This window comes from Lithobates pipiens, unplaced genomic scaffold (assembly GCF_037356315.1).
Source record: "Lithobates pipiens isolate NorthernLeopardFrog02 unplaced genomic scaffold, aLitPip1_a1.2 Scaffold_25, whole genome shotgun sequence".
NCBI classification, from domain to species: domain Eukaryota; kingdom Metazoa; phylum Chordata; class Amphibia; order Anura; family Ranidae; genus Lithobates; species Lithobates pipiens.
In genome coordinates this window covers 61,504,469-61,520,956 of record NW_027507787.1, presented here as the reverse complement: position 1 = coordinate 61,520,956, position 16,488 = coordinate 61,504,469, and the positions used below count along the sequence as shown (strand labels likewise).

At 41.8% G+C, this 16,488-nt stretch overlaps 1 protein-coding gene across 1 annotated transcript in view; it reads right to left on the bottom strand.

Moving 5' to 3' along the window:
• The window catches only part of SYNPO2L (synaptopodin 2 like), a 170,059-nt gene extending 153,914 nt beyond the window's left edge, over nt 1-16,145 (bottom strand). Inside the window, exon 1 of the mRNA XM_077454552.1 lies at nt 15,858-16,145. Within this exon, the coding sequence (XP_077310678.1) occupies nt 15,858-15,962 (105 nt within the window). The 5' untranslated portion in view covers nt 15,963-16,145. The remainder of the gene's footprint in view (nt 1-15,857) is intronic.
• Nucleotides 16,146-16,488: the final 343 nt, after the last annotated feature.

Genomic DNA, 16,488 nt, shown 5'->3' with positions numbered 1-16,488 from the left:
GGGAGGGGTGGGGAGCGAGCCGCTAAGAGCCTAAGATGGGTATCAGTCCAGGCACCTGGCGGATCCAGATTTTATTGTCGTGATGACGCGGTGCCTGGACTGATTCCTGTGACGTCAGCAGAGAATGGACTTCAGCCAACTCTCTGCTGAAAACGGGTCACAGGAGTGCAAAACGATTTGCACTCCAGTGACCCATAGGAGAAGCCTAGTAAAAGAAGCTCAAGCTTAACTTCTCCTTTAATTTTGCACTCTTTTTCAATGTGAAATGTGTAAATGGCATAATGAGCTAGTATGCACCACATACTAGCTCATTATGAAATACTTACCTTAGAACAAGCCGCCGGCATCTCACTCAGTCCATGCCGAGGGAGCTGACGTGTTCCCTCAGCGTGTCTTCCGGGTATCGTGTCTCCGGCGCTGTGAGTGGCCGGAGCCGCGATGTCGTCGGGAGTTTTCTTCCCAGCAGGGTCAATCGTCGGCCGGACTTTCAGCCGAGAATCCCCTGAGCGCATGCGCCGCTGAAGTCAGTCATTGTGAGGGGAATATCTTTTTTTTTTTTTTTTATCTTTTTACCTACAGGTAAGCCTTATTATAGGCTTACCTGTAGATCAAAGTTACAAATATGACTATACAACCTCTTTAATTATTATAGTTTATAAAATAGAAGTAAACAGAAAGTAAACAGAAAAAAAAATCAGCAGGAAAATAATAATAAAAACAGAGAAGGAGAATGAAGCATTAATTAAAGCTGATTGAATTCGGAGTAAATTCTGGGTTAATAAGGGGTTAAACAGAGAATTTTTTTTTACTTGGCAGGTTGCTTTAAACCTGGGGTGCCCTACTTTTTGAAGAGCAAGGGCCACTTAAGTGACTTGGTAACCACAATGTGTGGAGCGGGCAGATGACAGGTCCATGTCCACTCTGCATATGCAAAGCGGACACCAACACAGCCTAATCTACTCTATGAGCCCTCTGATCTGCCCAGGTGGAAGGGGACAGATCACCCTTCTGTTTTTTTTTGCGGGTCGGATAAGAGGTATGTGGGTGTAAATAGCCACAATTCAGCATTTACATCTGCGGCTCCATAAAGGGGGAAAGGAGGGTCTGATTGGATCGGACTGATCATGTCAAAGGGGCCTAAAGCCTGATGCGCTGTGGTTTAGCCACACCAAGGTAACCCACGGGTGTTCTGCGCTACACGTGCAGATCAGTTTGAAAGCAGCCCAGTATGCCCATATATACACTGGGATTTTAGTAATAAACGTACCTTTAATAACATTCTTTAATTCAGGTATCGCCGGCTGCTGCTGTTTGAGGCAGAGCGCATTTGATATCACTTCCCCTGTGACAGGAGGCATCAGCTTATGTGGCCCTGCTCTGCCGCCACTTGCTTCCTCTACCGTCGACTTCATTCATAACACTGATGCTCTGGGATGGCGGCTCGGCAACCCACAATCTGGGCTTGCCAACCTGCCATCCCAGAGGAGGTGTGGGAAACATCAGCGGGCTCCGCCGGCCACATGTGGCCCCTGGACCACTGGTTGGGCACTCCTGCTTTAAACTGGCTTTATCTGCAGATCTAAGTTCATCCCTTTGCTCTGTAAATTAATAAACAGAGAGATACAAAAATAAACAATATTTATTTTTATCTTTCTATTTCAGTGGCTGAGCAATGTCGTTGATAAACATTGCCCGGCTGTTTTGCGGCAGCCCAGCTCCTTAACAACCGATAATTGCTGACTTTTTTTTTACATTTCAACTTCTCAAATTTTCTTTTTACTGCACTCCATTTTACTGTACTCCATTCATGATGACAATAGCCTAGTTATTAATTACGACCCTTTAACTAAATATCTTGCCATCTTTAGTAGTAAGGAAAGATTTAAAATGGTCCAGGGCCAGGCTAAGGGAGAGGGTTAAGTTCTGGGTGCTCAGATCCCAGGCCGAGGTCTAGGGCTCTCAGCTTATCTCGCAGTCTTGGCCTGCACAGTGAGGAGGGACTACTGAACCCTGTAGTCTTTCAGAGGAACCAGGGTTCTGGAGGACATCCAAGCATGGGAAGTGTCACAATGGACTACTAGCTTGCAGAGGTATGTCTGGGCAGCCACACAGCTCTAGTTAGGATTAGGGTTTGCTCTCAACGTAGTGGTCAGTTTCCAGTATGCCTCCACCCCCCATTTTAAATATTGTAGGTTATATTTATAGGTCTTTGTAAAGGCTGTTTTTTAAGGTGGAACTCTCCATTTAAAGTCTTTTTTAATAGAATAGAGTTGATTTAGAACCTCTGCCAGGTTTTGGTAGGGCTGCCAGACCAGCTGCTGAAAGAATCCCACCATCCCTTAAAGCTAATTATGTTAAAATCAGAGTTAGCTAAAGACTGAATATTCCTGTTATTGGACGTTCTCTGATTTTTCCTATAACCCCTGGAAACCCTTTTTAATCAATAAAAAGTAATTTTTCAGGAGCTCTCTTTATTGTATAATTGGTATAAGTTGGCTGAAATGTCACTCCTTTAGATTTTAGGGTTTGATCACTCCATGTCCATTAAGGTGCGTTTCCTAGTCACACCATACATGTGCAGCTGTCATCGGAAGACCATATCCTCTGTGGAGGCACTGAACACAGGATGTTTAGCAGAAGCAGCTGTCCACAGGTAATGGGATACACACCATTACCAATAACTAATGTGTATGGTGCTTCCCCCCCCCCCCCAAAAAACACATAAATAAAAGTAATATATATATATATATATATATACAGTGGGGGTTATTTACAAAAGGCAAATCCACTTTGCACTGCAAGTGCTTTTGGAAGTGCAGTCGCTGTAAATCCGAGGGGTAGATCTGAGATAAGGGGAAGCTCTGCTGATTGTATCATCCATTCATGTACCAAGTTAAAATGCTGTTTTTTTTATTTTCCTTGCATGTCCCTCTCGGATTTACAGCGACTGCACTTCCAAGTGCACTTGTAGTGCAAACTGGATTTGCCTTTTGTATCTCACAAAAGTGAGTACACCCCTCACATTGTAAATATTTTATTATATTTTTTCATGTAACAACACTGAAGTAGTAATACTTTGCTACAATGTAAAGTAGTGAGTGTACAGCTTGTATAACAGTGTAAATTTGCTTTCCCATCAAAATAACTCAACACACAGCCATTAATGTCTTAACCGCTGGCAACAAAAGTGAGTACACCCCTAAGTGACAATGTCCAAATTGGGCTCAATTAGCCATTTTCCTTCACTGGGGGACATGTGACTCATTAGTTTTACAAGGTCTCAGGTGTGAATGCACCCCCCATGTTGAGGGCACGCGGCCTGGTACGGCTCAGGAGGGGGGGGGGCGCTCAATCGTCCCTCCCCTTTCCTGGCCGGCCGGGTAGCATGCTCGGACAAGGGTCTGATGTGGACCTGGGGGGAACCCCCACACCGATTTTTTCGGCGTGGGGGTTCCCCTTTAAGTCCATACCAGGTAACGGGGCCAGCGGCGTCTCCTTCGTGGGCCCCGCCTACCTGGAGACCCGCTCGAAATGAGCGGACTTTTCTCCGGGCGGGAAAAGTCTGTTCATTTCAAAAGTACGGCGGACTGGCATATGCACGGCTGGATTGTCCGCCGAAATGCGAGTCCGGCGGGAAGATTGGAGTGCAAAACTACTTTCTAAGTCCGCCGTACTTTCGGGTCAAAAAAGTATGCCGGAGGCTACACACGGGGGGATTGTCCGGCGGATTGAGTTTGCCGGACTTTTCCACCCGATTGTTTGATCGTGTGTATGCGGCATTAGGTGACCAATTTGTCTGCCGAAATGAATAACTAAATAAAAATGGCATAAAAATATCCAAAAGTTTGTAGACCTGATAACCTTTGCGTAAACCAATCAATATACGCTTATTGCAATTTTTTGACCAAAAATATGTATTGGATATGTTTTATAGCAGAAAGTAAAAATTATTGGGGGGGTTTTTTTTTCTTCAAATTTTTCACTTTTTTTGTTTATAGCGCAATAAATAAAAACCACAGAGGTGATCAAATACCAAAGAAAGCTCTATTTGTGGGAGAATAAAGAAAACTGCAGGCACATTCTGGGAGCCAGTGCTAGTAGCTGTCAGAATACAACTGCCCGGCAGGGGGGATTCATCCATCCACACCATTTGTGTGGATGGAGGAACCTGTTAGATTTGTTCAACCCACAGGCTATCTTTTAAAGATCTGTCTGTTAATCTATTTCATTAAGTCCACTTAAGCTCTGATGGTTTGTGTATTTTCATGCTTTGAGTCACTTTCTTGCTCCGCACCAAAGGAGAGATTTATTTCAAGCAAGCAGCCTCACCGGAGCCAGTGAACTCATTGAATGATAATGTCTTCTTCATTTCATTTAACAAATATGTTTTGAAGTCTCAGCCTCTCGGATATGTGGTTTTACTGAATTCCCCTATGCAGTTCAGTATCATAGGTGATGCTATAGTTCTAAAAGCTGCTTTTTACTTAGGGCTCATTTACGCTTGCTTCGACTTCAACACAAATTAAAGCGGGAGTCCGCCGTTTTTTTTTTTAAAAAGCCAGCAGCTACAAATACTGCAGCTGCTGACTTTTAAAATAATGACACTTACCCGCCCAGCGCGCCCCGATGTCGGCACCCGAAGCCGATCTCTTGATCGTCTCTCGGGTGCTGCCGCCTCCATCTTGGGTATGGAAATCAGGAAGTGAAGCCTTGCGGCTTCATTTCCCGGTTCCCTACTGCGCATGTGCGAGTCGCGCTGCGCAATAAGGATGGTCCCCGCTGTCTCTGGGATCTGTGTGCTTCCCAGCAGGCAGCGGGGGACCTTCGGAAAGGGGCGTAGATTCTGCGGAAAGGGGTGTAGCTTCTGCAGAATCTACGCCGGAAGTGGGTGCAGATACCTGTACTGTACAGGTACCTGCACCCCCCTCCCCCCTGAAAGGTGCCAATTGTGGCGCCGGAGGGGGGGAGGGTTCCAATGAGCGGAAGCTTCACTTTAGGGTGGACCTCCGCTTTAACGGCTAGTTTACACTTGCTTCAAACCAAAGCTTCGGACAGGCTTTGTTAAAGCTCTCTGAACGCTAGTCAAAGCTCCTGTCACTTAATAAATTGGTTAGCTTACAGTCCTGTTTACACCTTGATTTTGCTTTGCTTCAGCTTTGCTTCAAAAATTATTTCCCATGTAGCCTTAATGGTGCTTCAAAGCGTCTTCAAAGCTTCCATAGGAGTCTATGGCAAAGCTCGCTTGAAGCCCCACCGAAGCCTCACCGTAGCCCCACCAAAGGCACATCGAAGCTCATCAAAGCCTAATCGAAGCACCAAGCAAAATCAAGGTGTAAACAGGACTGTATACCAACCATTTTATTTAGGGACAAGGGCTTTGACTGGCATTCAGAGAGCTTTAACAAAGCGTGTCCGAAGCCATGTTTTGAAGTGTAAGTGTAAACTAGCCCTTACACACGCAATAGTGACATATGTCTCAAATGCCAGTTGGTCAATTTCTGACCATGCTCCTTCTGAGAATTTGGTGTGTAGAAATTTTTCATCATGTCCCACAGACAACTGTGTGTCATAGGTCATTCCAAAGTATTAAAAGGTTTTAGTTGGCACACATGACGGTGTCTTAAATGGCAGATGCCCCATGGGAGAGCAACAAAAATACCATTGCCAATTATGGTGTCTGTGTTCCTTTCTAGCTTCTTTATATAATTGGGTGGAATAGTCCTGCTCTGTTAGTGCATATGTAAAGGAGGAGAAAGAAAATTTTACAGCTTAAAATTTGAATGCATGGTTTACATGTAAATAAACGAAATCATTTACATATCCATCAGAATATACTGTTGATGGATTTTTATATTCTGTTTTGCCATATAGAGTAGCAATAATAATTTGTTAATAGGGGGTGCCAAGTGCTTCTTATACTGTATATATCTGATACTCTAGTAGTGAGATCTCCCTGCCATGAGTTCCAACTCTGAGGCCTGTGCCTCTCAGGTCCCAGGAAGCCTGCAGACCAGAAATCAAACAATAACATACATTCCTTAGAAATGATCAAGAAGTATAACTAGCCAGAATCTTCCAGGTTTTCACTTGTAAGTTATACTTTGTTTATTATACACTCACTGGCCACTTTATTAGGTAGACCTGTTCAATTTTTTGGTAACACAAATTGCTAATTAGCCAATCACATGGCAGTATCTAGATGTGCTGAAGACAACTTGCTGAATTTCAAACCAAACATCAGAATGGGGAAGAAAGGGGATTTAGGTGACTTTGAACATGGCATGGTTGTTGGTGTCAGACGGGCTGGTCTGAGTATTTCAAAACTGCTGATCTACTGGGATTTTCACGCACAACCATCTCTAGGGTTTACAGAGCATGGTCCGAAAAAGAGAAAATATCTAGTGGCCGGCAGTTGTGTGGACGAAAATGCCTTGTTGAGGTTAGAAGAGAATAGGCAAACTGGTTTGAGATGATGTAAAGCAGGGGTAGACAACCTGGGGCCCTTCAGCTGTTGCAGAACTACAAGTCCCATCATGCCTCTGGGAGTAATCGTAACTGCCAGCCTTGCAATTCCAAATGTAGTTCCACAACAGCTGGAGGGCCCCAGGTTGCCTACCCCTGATATAAAGAATACAGTAACTTGAATAACCACTTGTTACAATCAAGGTGTGCAGAATACCATCTCTGAACACACAACACATCGAATCTTGAAGCAGATGGGCTACAGCAGCAGAAGACCACATTGGGTGCCACTTCTGTCAGTTAAGAACTGGAAACCGAGGCTACAATTCACACAGGCTCATAATTAAATAATAAAAATTGGACAATAGAAGCTAGAGTAGGAGATAATCGGACAGATTGGGGTAAGGCGTTCCATAGAATTGGAGAGGCTCTGGAAAAGTCCTGTAGGCAAGCACGGGAGGAGGTGACGAGGGAGCTAGAGAGCAAGAGAGCAGGAGGTCTTGAGAAGAATGGAGAGAACGATTAGGTTGGTATTTTGAGACTAGGTCAGTGATGTAGCTGGATGCAGAGTTGTAGATGGCTTTGTAAGTAGTTGTTAGTATTTTGAGTTGAATTTGTTGGGTGAACGGAAAGCATGGAGCCATCCTGCCTTATATCAACAGTTCAGGCTGGAGGTGTAATGGTGTGGAGGATATTTTCTAAGAGGCACACTTTGGGCCCCTTAGTACCAATTGAGCATTGTTTAAACACCATGGCCTACCTAAAAATTGTTGCTGACCATGTCCATCCTTTTATGACTACAGTGTACCCATCTTCTGATGGCTACTTCCAGCAGGATAATGCTTCATGTCACAAAGCTCAAATCATCTCACCACTGGTTTCTTGAACATCATAATGAGTTCATTGATGTTCTGAAAGCCATATGAAGATAACTAAAATAAAATTCTACTTTGATGAACAGGTTGTATTTTTTAAGCCAACAGTTGACAAATCATTCTTTTTTTAACACTTGCATGTACAGTATGTTTTAGCTGGAAAAAAAAAACATATTTCGGGAAGTCACACTGTTTTTCAGTGAAAAGTTGCTAAGTTCTTTCTCCGTGCGGTCAGCAAATTGTTTCAAGAGGGATGTTTTCCTAGGTCCGCTGTCCTAGGGAGTCCTCTTTGTTTCCCCTAACGCTGAGTTGGCTTTCCTCCTCTGACACCATTTTGAAGAGGTTTTTTTATGTGATTATATGTATAAACTGTTCAGGGGACTTTAACAACAATCCATTTTAGCCATAATAAGAGATCATCTTTCTCATGTAAACTGCATGTGCATCCTTGGAAAAGTGGACTTTGAAAAAACTTGTTGGAATTGGCGTGTGTATGCAGTATTGATGTCATTGTGGATCTATTCATGATCTTTAACCACTTGACCACCGGACACTTAAACACCCTTAATAACCAGACCAATTTTCAGCTTTTGGTGCTCTCACATTTTGAATGACAATTACTCAGTCATGCAACACTGGACCTATATGAAATCTTTGTCCTTTTTTTCACACAAATAGAGCTTTCTTTTGGTGGTATTTAATCACCTCTCAGTTTTTTATTTTTTGTGCTATAAAAGAAAAAAGACAGAAAATTCTGCGAAAAAATAAATTTTTCTTCGTTTCTGTTATAAAATTTAGCATATTAGTAATTTTTTCTTCATAAATTTTGGCCAAAATTTATACTACTACATATCTTTGGTAAAAATAAGTACAAATTGGTGGACATTATTTGGTCTTTGTGAAAGTTATAGAGTCCACAAGCTATGGTGCCAATATCTGAAAATTGATCACACCTGAAGGACTGACGGCCTATTTCAATTCTTGAGACCCTAACATGCCAGAAAAGTACAAATACCCCCCAAATGACCCCTTTTTGGAAAGAAGACATCCCAATGTATTTAGTAAGAGGCATGATGAGTTTTTTGAAGTTGTCATTTTTCCCCACAATTCTTTGCAAAATCAATATTTTTTTTCCTTTTTTTTCCACAAAATTGTCATATTATCAGGTTATTTCTCACACACAGCATATGCATACCACAAATTACACCCCAAAACACATTCTGCTATTACTCCCGAGTACGGCGATACCACATGTGTGAGACTTTTACACAGTGTGGCCACATACAGAGGCCCAACATGCAGGGAGTGCCATCAGGCGTTCTGGAGCACCCAGGACAATTCTGACATCTCTCTCCTACATGTAAAAATCATCATTTATTTGCTAGAAAATTACAGAGAACCCCAAAACATTATATATTTTTTTTTAGCAAAGACCCTGGAGAATACAATGGTGGCGCCAAACGTCGCTACTTGAAAAATCAACATAGGCGACGCTTTAATTTTTTTTTACTGGTTACATGTTTTGAGTTGCAGAGGAGGTCTAGGGCTAGAATTATTGCTCTCGCTCTAACATTCGCGGCGATACCTCACATGTGTGGTTTGAACACCGTTTTCATATGTGGGCGGGGCTTACGTATGCGTTCGCTTCTGCATGCGAGCACATGGGGACAGGGGCGCTTTAAATTTTATTTTTATTTTTTATTGTTCATTTTACTTTATTTATTTTAGTTTGACATTTTTTTCCCCAAAAATAAATTTTTGATCACTTTTATTCCTATTACAAGGAATGTAAACATCCCTTGTAATAGGAATATGGGGTGACAGGTCCTCTTTACAGTGAAATCTGGGGGTCAATATGACCCCACATCTCACCTCTAGGCTGGGAAGCCTGAAATAAAAAAATAAAAAAAAGATTCTGGCTTTGATCGTACTGGCGAGTTGGTAGAAGCACCGGAGGGCGTTGAGGGGTGGGGGGCGTCTATGGCTGGGTATTGCAGGGTATCACCGAGTATGGCTGGGTATCTCTGAGTATGGCTGGGTATGGCAATTTATGGCAGGGTATTGCAGAGTATTGGCGGGGTATTGCAGAGTATTGGGGGGTATTGCAGAGTATTGGGGGGTATTGCAGAGTATTGGCAGGGTACTGCAGAGTATTGGCAGGGTACTGCAGAGTATTGGGGGGTACTGCAGAGTAATGGCAGGGTACTGCAGAGTAATGGCGGGGTACTGCAGAGTAATGGGGGGGTACTGCAGAGTAATGGCGGGTACTGCAGAGTATTGGGGGGTACTGCAGAGTATTGGGGGTACTGCAGAGTATTGGGGGGTACTGCAGAGTAATGGCAGGGTACTGCAGAGTAATGGGGGGTACTGCAGAGTAATGGCAGGGTACTGCAGGGTATTGCAGAGTATTGGCAGGGAATTGAGGGGTTAAATTCAGTGAGCAGCGATGTGGGCACCGGTACAGAGAGGGGGCGGGAGGAACCGGCGTCATAACATGACGCCGGTTTGTTTACAAGTGATCACTCCGTCATTTGACGGAGCGATCACGTGGTAAACGGCCACGACGAGCGGCCGTTTACCGTGATCCGTGATGTGGACCCGGCGGTCACGGATGATCTCGTGTGCGCGCCCCAGGGAGCGCGCGAGAGCAGAATTCTGGGAGGCCGTTAAGTAACGGCCTGTCAGAGTTAACCAACCGCCCTGAAGCCGTTAATCGGCAATGGGCGGTTGTTAAGTGGTTAATCAAGAGAGTTTGTAAACACCTCTATATGAAAAAATAAAAAATTGGTGATTTTATCTATGTTGGTAGTGAGTATTCGCATTCCACAAATATCCGCTCCTCTTTGAAATGTGTTTTTTTTTTTAAAGGGTTTACACTTCTGGAATAGATGGGTAAATACTCTCTGCTGCATGATATACTGGTAAGAGATATCAGTTTCAGGCTCCTGACCCTAATAGTGATGGAAGCGGGCTGATGATTCCAGGTGAGGTGATGCTAGTATGGATATATTATTTATCTCCATGTCCTCTGCTTAGCCCACCCTCTATTATAAAGGAAACCAGTACTGCAGAACTATATAGACTGCCATTGCTGATCTCTTTCCTAAAAAAAATGGTTACCTGACTGTCATGCTGAGTCTCTGAATTCAGTATATTGTACCTCAAAATGTAGATGACTTTGCTTACTGTTATAAATGTGTGATGTAGGTAGTAGTAAAACAAAACAAAACAAAAAAAGAAGGTGCACTGACCTAGTGCATTACCATAAAATAGAGCTTTATTGAAAACAGAACACAAAGCAAAATGGCTACTGGCTCTGAGGAAAGGGGTTCTCCCCAGAATCGCGTCAGTCATTTACGTTGGGGTATTCATCAATCAATTTATAAGTACTATAAGTATATAAGTACTTATAAGTATAAGTACTAGTACCGATAAAAAGGGGAATGGGGATAGACATATAGATGGCGGATTTGATCAAAACAGCCTCACCTCACGTCCCTCCATGCCATACCTTTAAGCAAAGTTGTTTTAAAAATACAGATGCCTTAAACCAAATGAAAATAAGCCTGTAAATGTTATAAGACCCACGTTTCCCTGTTAGAACAAATCACATTTACAGAGTATACCTCAAAAGCAACTGATGATGGGTAGAAAGCCTTAAAAAAACATGCTTAACTAGGGACAAACAACATTCATATCACTAAAAAAATGAGGGCTTGTATTTACTGATCCTTGTTTATTTGTGATGGCCCATAGTGAGCTCCATTGAAGGTGTTACCACTTTTTTAGATGGCAAATATTTTTTATTCAAGAATTTCATGTTATACATCACCCTTCTTATAGATGTACATATCATGTTTTGGAGGTGTCAAAAAGAGAAGCCTTCATTGTGCTGGAAAGATATCCAAGATATCCAAAAATATTTGTGTGATATATGTTAATAAATGTATGACTCTTACTCATAGTTAATATATGCCATCTGTTCCTATAGGACTGCTGAATAATCAAGCAGCTGTCCTTTCTCATGAATGACATTGCAGATAACCTTCCTTATGAGCTGAATGACATCACAGCTATCCTTCCTTATAAGCGGACTGATGTAACAGCTATCCTTCCATGTGAGATGAATGACATCACAACTATGCTCCCTCATAAGATACATGTGTCACAGCTATCATTTTTAATGATGTCACATTTATCCTTTGTCATGAATTTTGTCACAGCCATCCTTCCTCATGTGCTGAATGATGTTGGATCTATCCTATGTCATGTGCTGAATGATGTTGGATCTATCCTATGTCATGTGCTGAATGATGTTGGACCTATCGTATGTCATGGGGTGAATGATGTCACATCTATCCTAATTTATGGGATGAATTATGTCACAGTCATGTCATATGTCATGGGATGTAAGATTTTACATCTAACTTAAATGTTATTACAGCTGTCCATCCTCATGGGCTGAATGGTGTCACATCTATCCTATGTCACAAGATAACATTTTAAGATTGTACATATATCCTACCTCTTGAGAGAAATTGTGTTACAGTTGTCCTTCCTCATGAGCGGCATTGATGTCACATCTACTGTAGCTACATTGCCTCGTTCGCTAAATGTTTTTTTCGGTTTTCATACCTTTTGGGATTACTGATGTCACAGCAATTCTTCCTTATGAGTCTAATGGTGTCACAGCTATGCTGCATTATGAGATCAATTATATCACAACTACGGTATCATCTCTTAGCTGAAATAATTATTTAATGGACCTCCCTAATGTAAGTTTATTTGTAAAGTTAAAAAAAAGAGTGGAGCATAAGATAATCAGTATCCACAGACAGCAGACCCTTATGCTGCATACACATGATCGGAATTCCGGACAGAAAAAGACGGATGAGAGCTTCATCAGAAAATGCGACCGTGTGTATGCTCCATCAGAATTTAGCTGTCCGAATTTCCATCAGCGAAAAATCACGCATGCTCAGATTCAACTACTTTTTGCAGATTTGCACTACAGAACGTGTTCTATAGGAAACCATGTTAAATGGACTGTAGTGCAAATCTGCAAAATGCAAAAATCACTAAAACTGCATAGGTGAATCCAGCCTTAAAGAATAAAAAGATGCTACAATAGTAAGTGGACCAAAGTTTAGCCTTTTAAATCAAATGAAAATGCATTAAGTTTATTTGGCAAAACTACACTTTGTGGCCATGAAGTAACTTCTTTAAGGGGAATGTATAGGCTTTAGATTGTTTTAGATAAACATGTAAATAAGGAATCATCTAAGTGCACGTTTTCATATCTGCATGTTAGGCTCCTTTCACACATGCGGACGATATGTCCGTATTTCATCCATCCATTTGCGGATGAAATACGGGCATACATTCATCCCTATGGGATAACGGGTGTCTGCGGATGAACATCCGCAGACACCCGATTGCGTCCGCCTCCTCTACTGTCCGATTCTGCAGATGGAGGAAAATCCTATTTTTCTATCCGTCTGCAGAGCGGATCGGATGAACACGGACAGACGGTCCGTGCGCATCCGATCCCCATAGAGGAGAGCGGAGAGCTGACAGGGTGGTCGCCGCACAGTGTGCGGAGACCGCCCTGTCCGCAGCCAGCTCAGGGGGACAACGGAGCGATCCCCGCTGATTACTGATCCGTCCCGTGTGAAAGGGGCCTTAATGTTTTAAAAACCATGTTTTTATGTATCATTTGTAAATACACAGAGTATTTACATGGGGCAGCCATATTTGTCCATTTCATGCAGGCACTGCTTTTTGCTTATGCATTCAGTGCTTGTGCTTTACTGCTACTAGACATGTGCGATTGGTTTCGTATGAATTTCCCTAAATTTGTACATTTGGGAGGATCCGAAATACGAATTGCCATGCTATGCTGACTTCCTCCTGGGGCTGTACCCCTGCTGTGCTCATTATGAGGGGCTTCCACCATTCCTGTGCTGTGCTGACATACCGAGCACAGCAGGGAACAAAAACCAAACTTCCATCAGCATTGACTGTCATATTAAGGTATATATATTTTTGCCTTTAAATTCATTGTAAAGAACGTTCGTACAAGTTAACGTACAAGTTAAGGAACCTAACAACAATTCGTACTTTCATACAAAATGAAATTTAATTTCGGACACGAATTACGAAGTACGAATTAATTCTAATACGAACCGTAACAGAACGAAACAAAATGAATTTATTGACGGCGCCCATGTCTAACTGCTACTAGTGACAATATTATAAATTGAACAATCTAATGCTTGGGATGGGGTTTTAAGGGTGCAAATAATTTATCGAACAGACCACTGTTAAAAGGTAATACATTTTATTTACAAAATACAATTAAAAGCATTGGTGTAATGGTTCAACCATATATTGGTATACAGGAGATGAATACATACATTGACATTCAGAATATGTCTTCATCTGCTGTATACCAATATATGGTTAAACCTTTACACCAATGTTTTTACTTGTATTTTTTAATTAAATGTATTATGTTTTAACAGTGGTCTGTTCTATAAATTATTTGCACCTTTAAAATCCCATCCCAAGCATTCTAATGTTCAGTTTATACTTTCAAGGGATGATGGTGCTTTACAGTGAATTCTCTGGTCATGTCAACAAAACCAAACATGGTAGCCTCAATACTAGTGTATTTGCAACATGACTTACTAAACAAGTAGCGAATATTTAGTGTGAAATGGTGTAAATGCCAATTATGTCGCGTATACACGAGCAGACTTTTCGATGGACTAGGTCCGATGGAATGAATCCGTCGGATATTACGATCATGTATGGGCTCCAGCGGACTTTTTTTCCCCAAAAGTCCGACAGACCTAGAAATAAAACATGTTTTAAATCTTTATGACTGACTCAAATCCGGTCGAAGAATCTGTTCGTCTGTATGCTAGTCCAATGGACGAAAACGACGCTAGGGCAGCTATTGGCTACTGGCTATGAACTTCCTTATTCTAGTCTGGTCGTATATCATCACATTCGAATCTGTTGGACTTTGGTGTGCTTGTGTGTGGCCAAGTCCGTTCGTTCGGAAAGTCTGTCGGAACTCTGCCAAAAGTCCATCGGAAGACCGTCAGACCTAGTCTGTCAAGGTCCGGCCGTATGTATGCGGCATTACTCAATAATGTGCAAAAACTAGTATTCTTCTTTTTCTTTTTGACACATTCCCCTTTTTCCCCATTTTCAAAGTGAAGGGAAATCCCCTTTAGACAATTGTCACTAAAACAGGTGTCACTTTTGTAAGATTTCTGATCACTTATTGTTCTATTGATTACTGTGACATGTTTGATTTCCTATCACCTTCTGTTCTGGTGAAAATAGAATAGATGAATCTTCCAAACGTTATCTCAGACAGGAAAAACTCCTCCCCACTCTCTTAAAAAAAAATATATATATTAGTTATGGGGAAGATATATTGCAAAACCCTTGCTTGACCTGATTTGTAGCATGAAAAGCACTTATGCCCCTATTCAAACCTGATCGTTTTGTTGTGCGATTCCTAAACAAACATTCAAGATGCAGAATCCTTATATTCACAATAGACCTATTAACACCACAAACACAAACAAAAATGCATGAACTTCTTGGGGCATAATCACATGTTTTTTTCCCTATAGGCCTTATCAGGAGTTACTAAAAAATGCATGTTTGCATGAGTTTTCTGGTGTTCCCGTTAAAAGTCTATGGGCTGAAAAAAAAAGCATGCAATTCTGCTTCTGTACTATAAGCCATTTGAAAAACACAAACATGGGGAAAATAAATCCTCAAAGTCACCTGGCTTCACTCATGCCGTGTAAAAATGGGTTAAAATAACAGTAGGTCTCCTGTTCTAAAATACTTAATTTCAGTATAAATGTTGAATATAATCATTATAAATTGGAGATCTTTTTAATGAAGAAATAAATATAACGTACACTGAGAGAGGCCACTTATGCAATACGAGTAGAATACTTGCTTTTCCCTACTACTGGTCTTGACCTTGCAAAATATGATGCTATGTGGCAGTGATAATCTGACAGCAATGCATCATCAGCAATATTTATGCTTCAAGTATAGTAAATACAAATTAGAGTTTAAAACTGGAGCAATGTAGCCTAATTGCAGATTAAAATAGGTCTCCTTAGCAAATGGTGCCATTACCTGGCTTCCTCTTGGTAGTATTCTTGTGCAATAAAATTTCGAGTGACTTGGCAATAAGGTATATCTCATACAAACCACGCATATTCTTAAATTACACTGCTTTGATAGATACGCAATACTTACATTTATGTGGCTGCACATATCTGTACAGCCACCAGAACTGTAAAGCAAAAAAAAAATGGAACATGGAATTTCGGACATGAAATATGGACATGGAATACGTTTTGCAAAATGTCCTAATAATTAGACTGTCAGGCTGCTTTTTTGATAAGACAGTAATTTGATGAGGTGTCAGTGAGTGCGGCCACTTGGCCTTATGGTGGCAGTACTGATACCGGGGCTTACCTTGGACACAAGAAGAGGTAAGCTCTTCTCTGCACCCCCATGCAGTCTGAAGCCCCAGGGACCTTCTCCGGACAAGGTGATGATGATATGGTCGTCGCTACCCATGCTTGTATGTTCTGTTCTGAAAGCCTGACTAAATGATCTCCATCACAGCTCCTTTCCCTTGTATCAAGTGTACACAAGCAAACAGCAGGACTGTGGATCCTGGCTGCACTAAACTCTTCTGGGAGCTTCGGCACTTGTTACGATGAGTCAATGATACTTTTGGGAAGAGGCCAGTGGTGTTCCCAGCACATGTCATGTCAATCTTGCTGCTCTCTACTTCTTCGCGTCCCTCCCTAACATTACCCCCTTCTCTGAAAACAGATCCCTCCTACTGCTCTGTGCAGCCTTGTCATACAAACCTTCATTCAGTCTAATTATAGGCATCTCTTTCTGAACTGCCTTTTAATAATAATACGGTTTTACCCTTTCTTCACCCACCTGTTCACATTCTTTGAATGCCACTATTGGGTGCAATGCTTTTATCAAAGCTATCATAGACAAATATCCCAATTTCTAGATTTGTCAGGCACTGGTAAAGGCTAGCTCCATCCAAACTAATATTTCCGTTTTTCATGGTTGCTGTCAA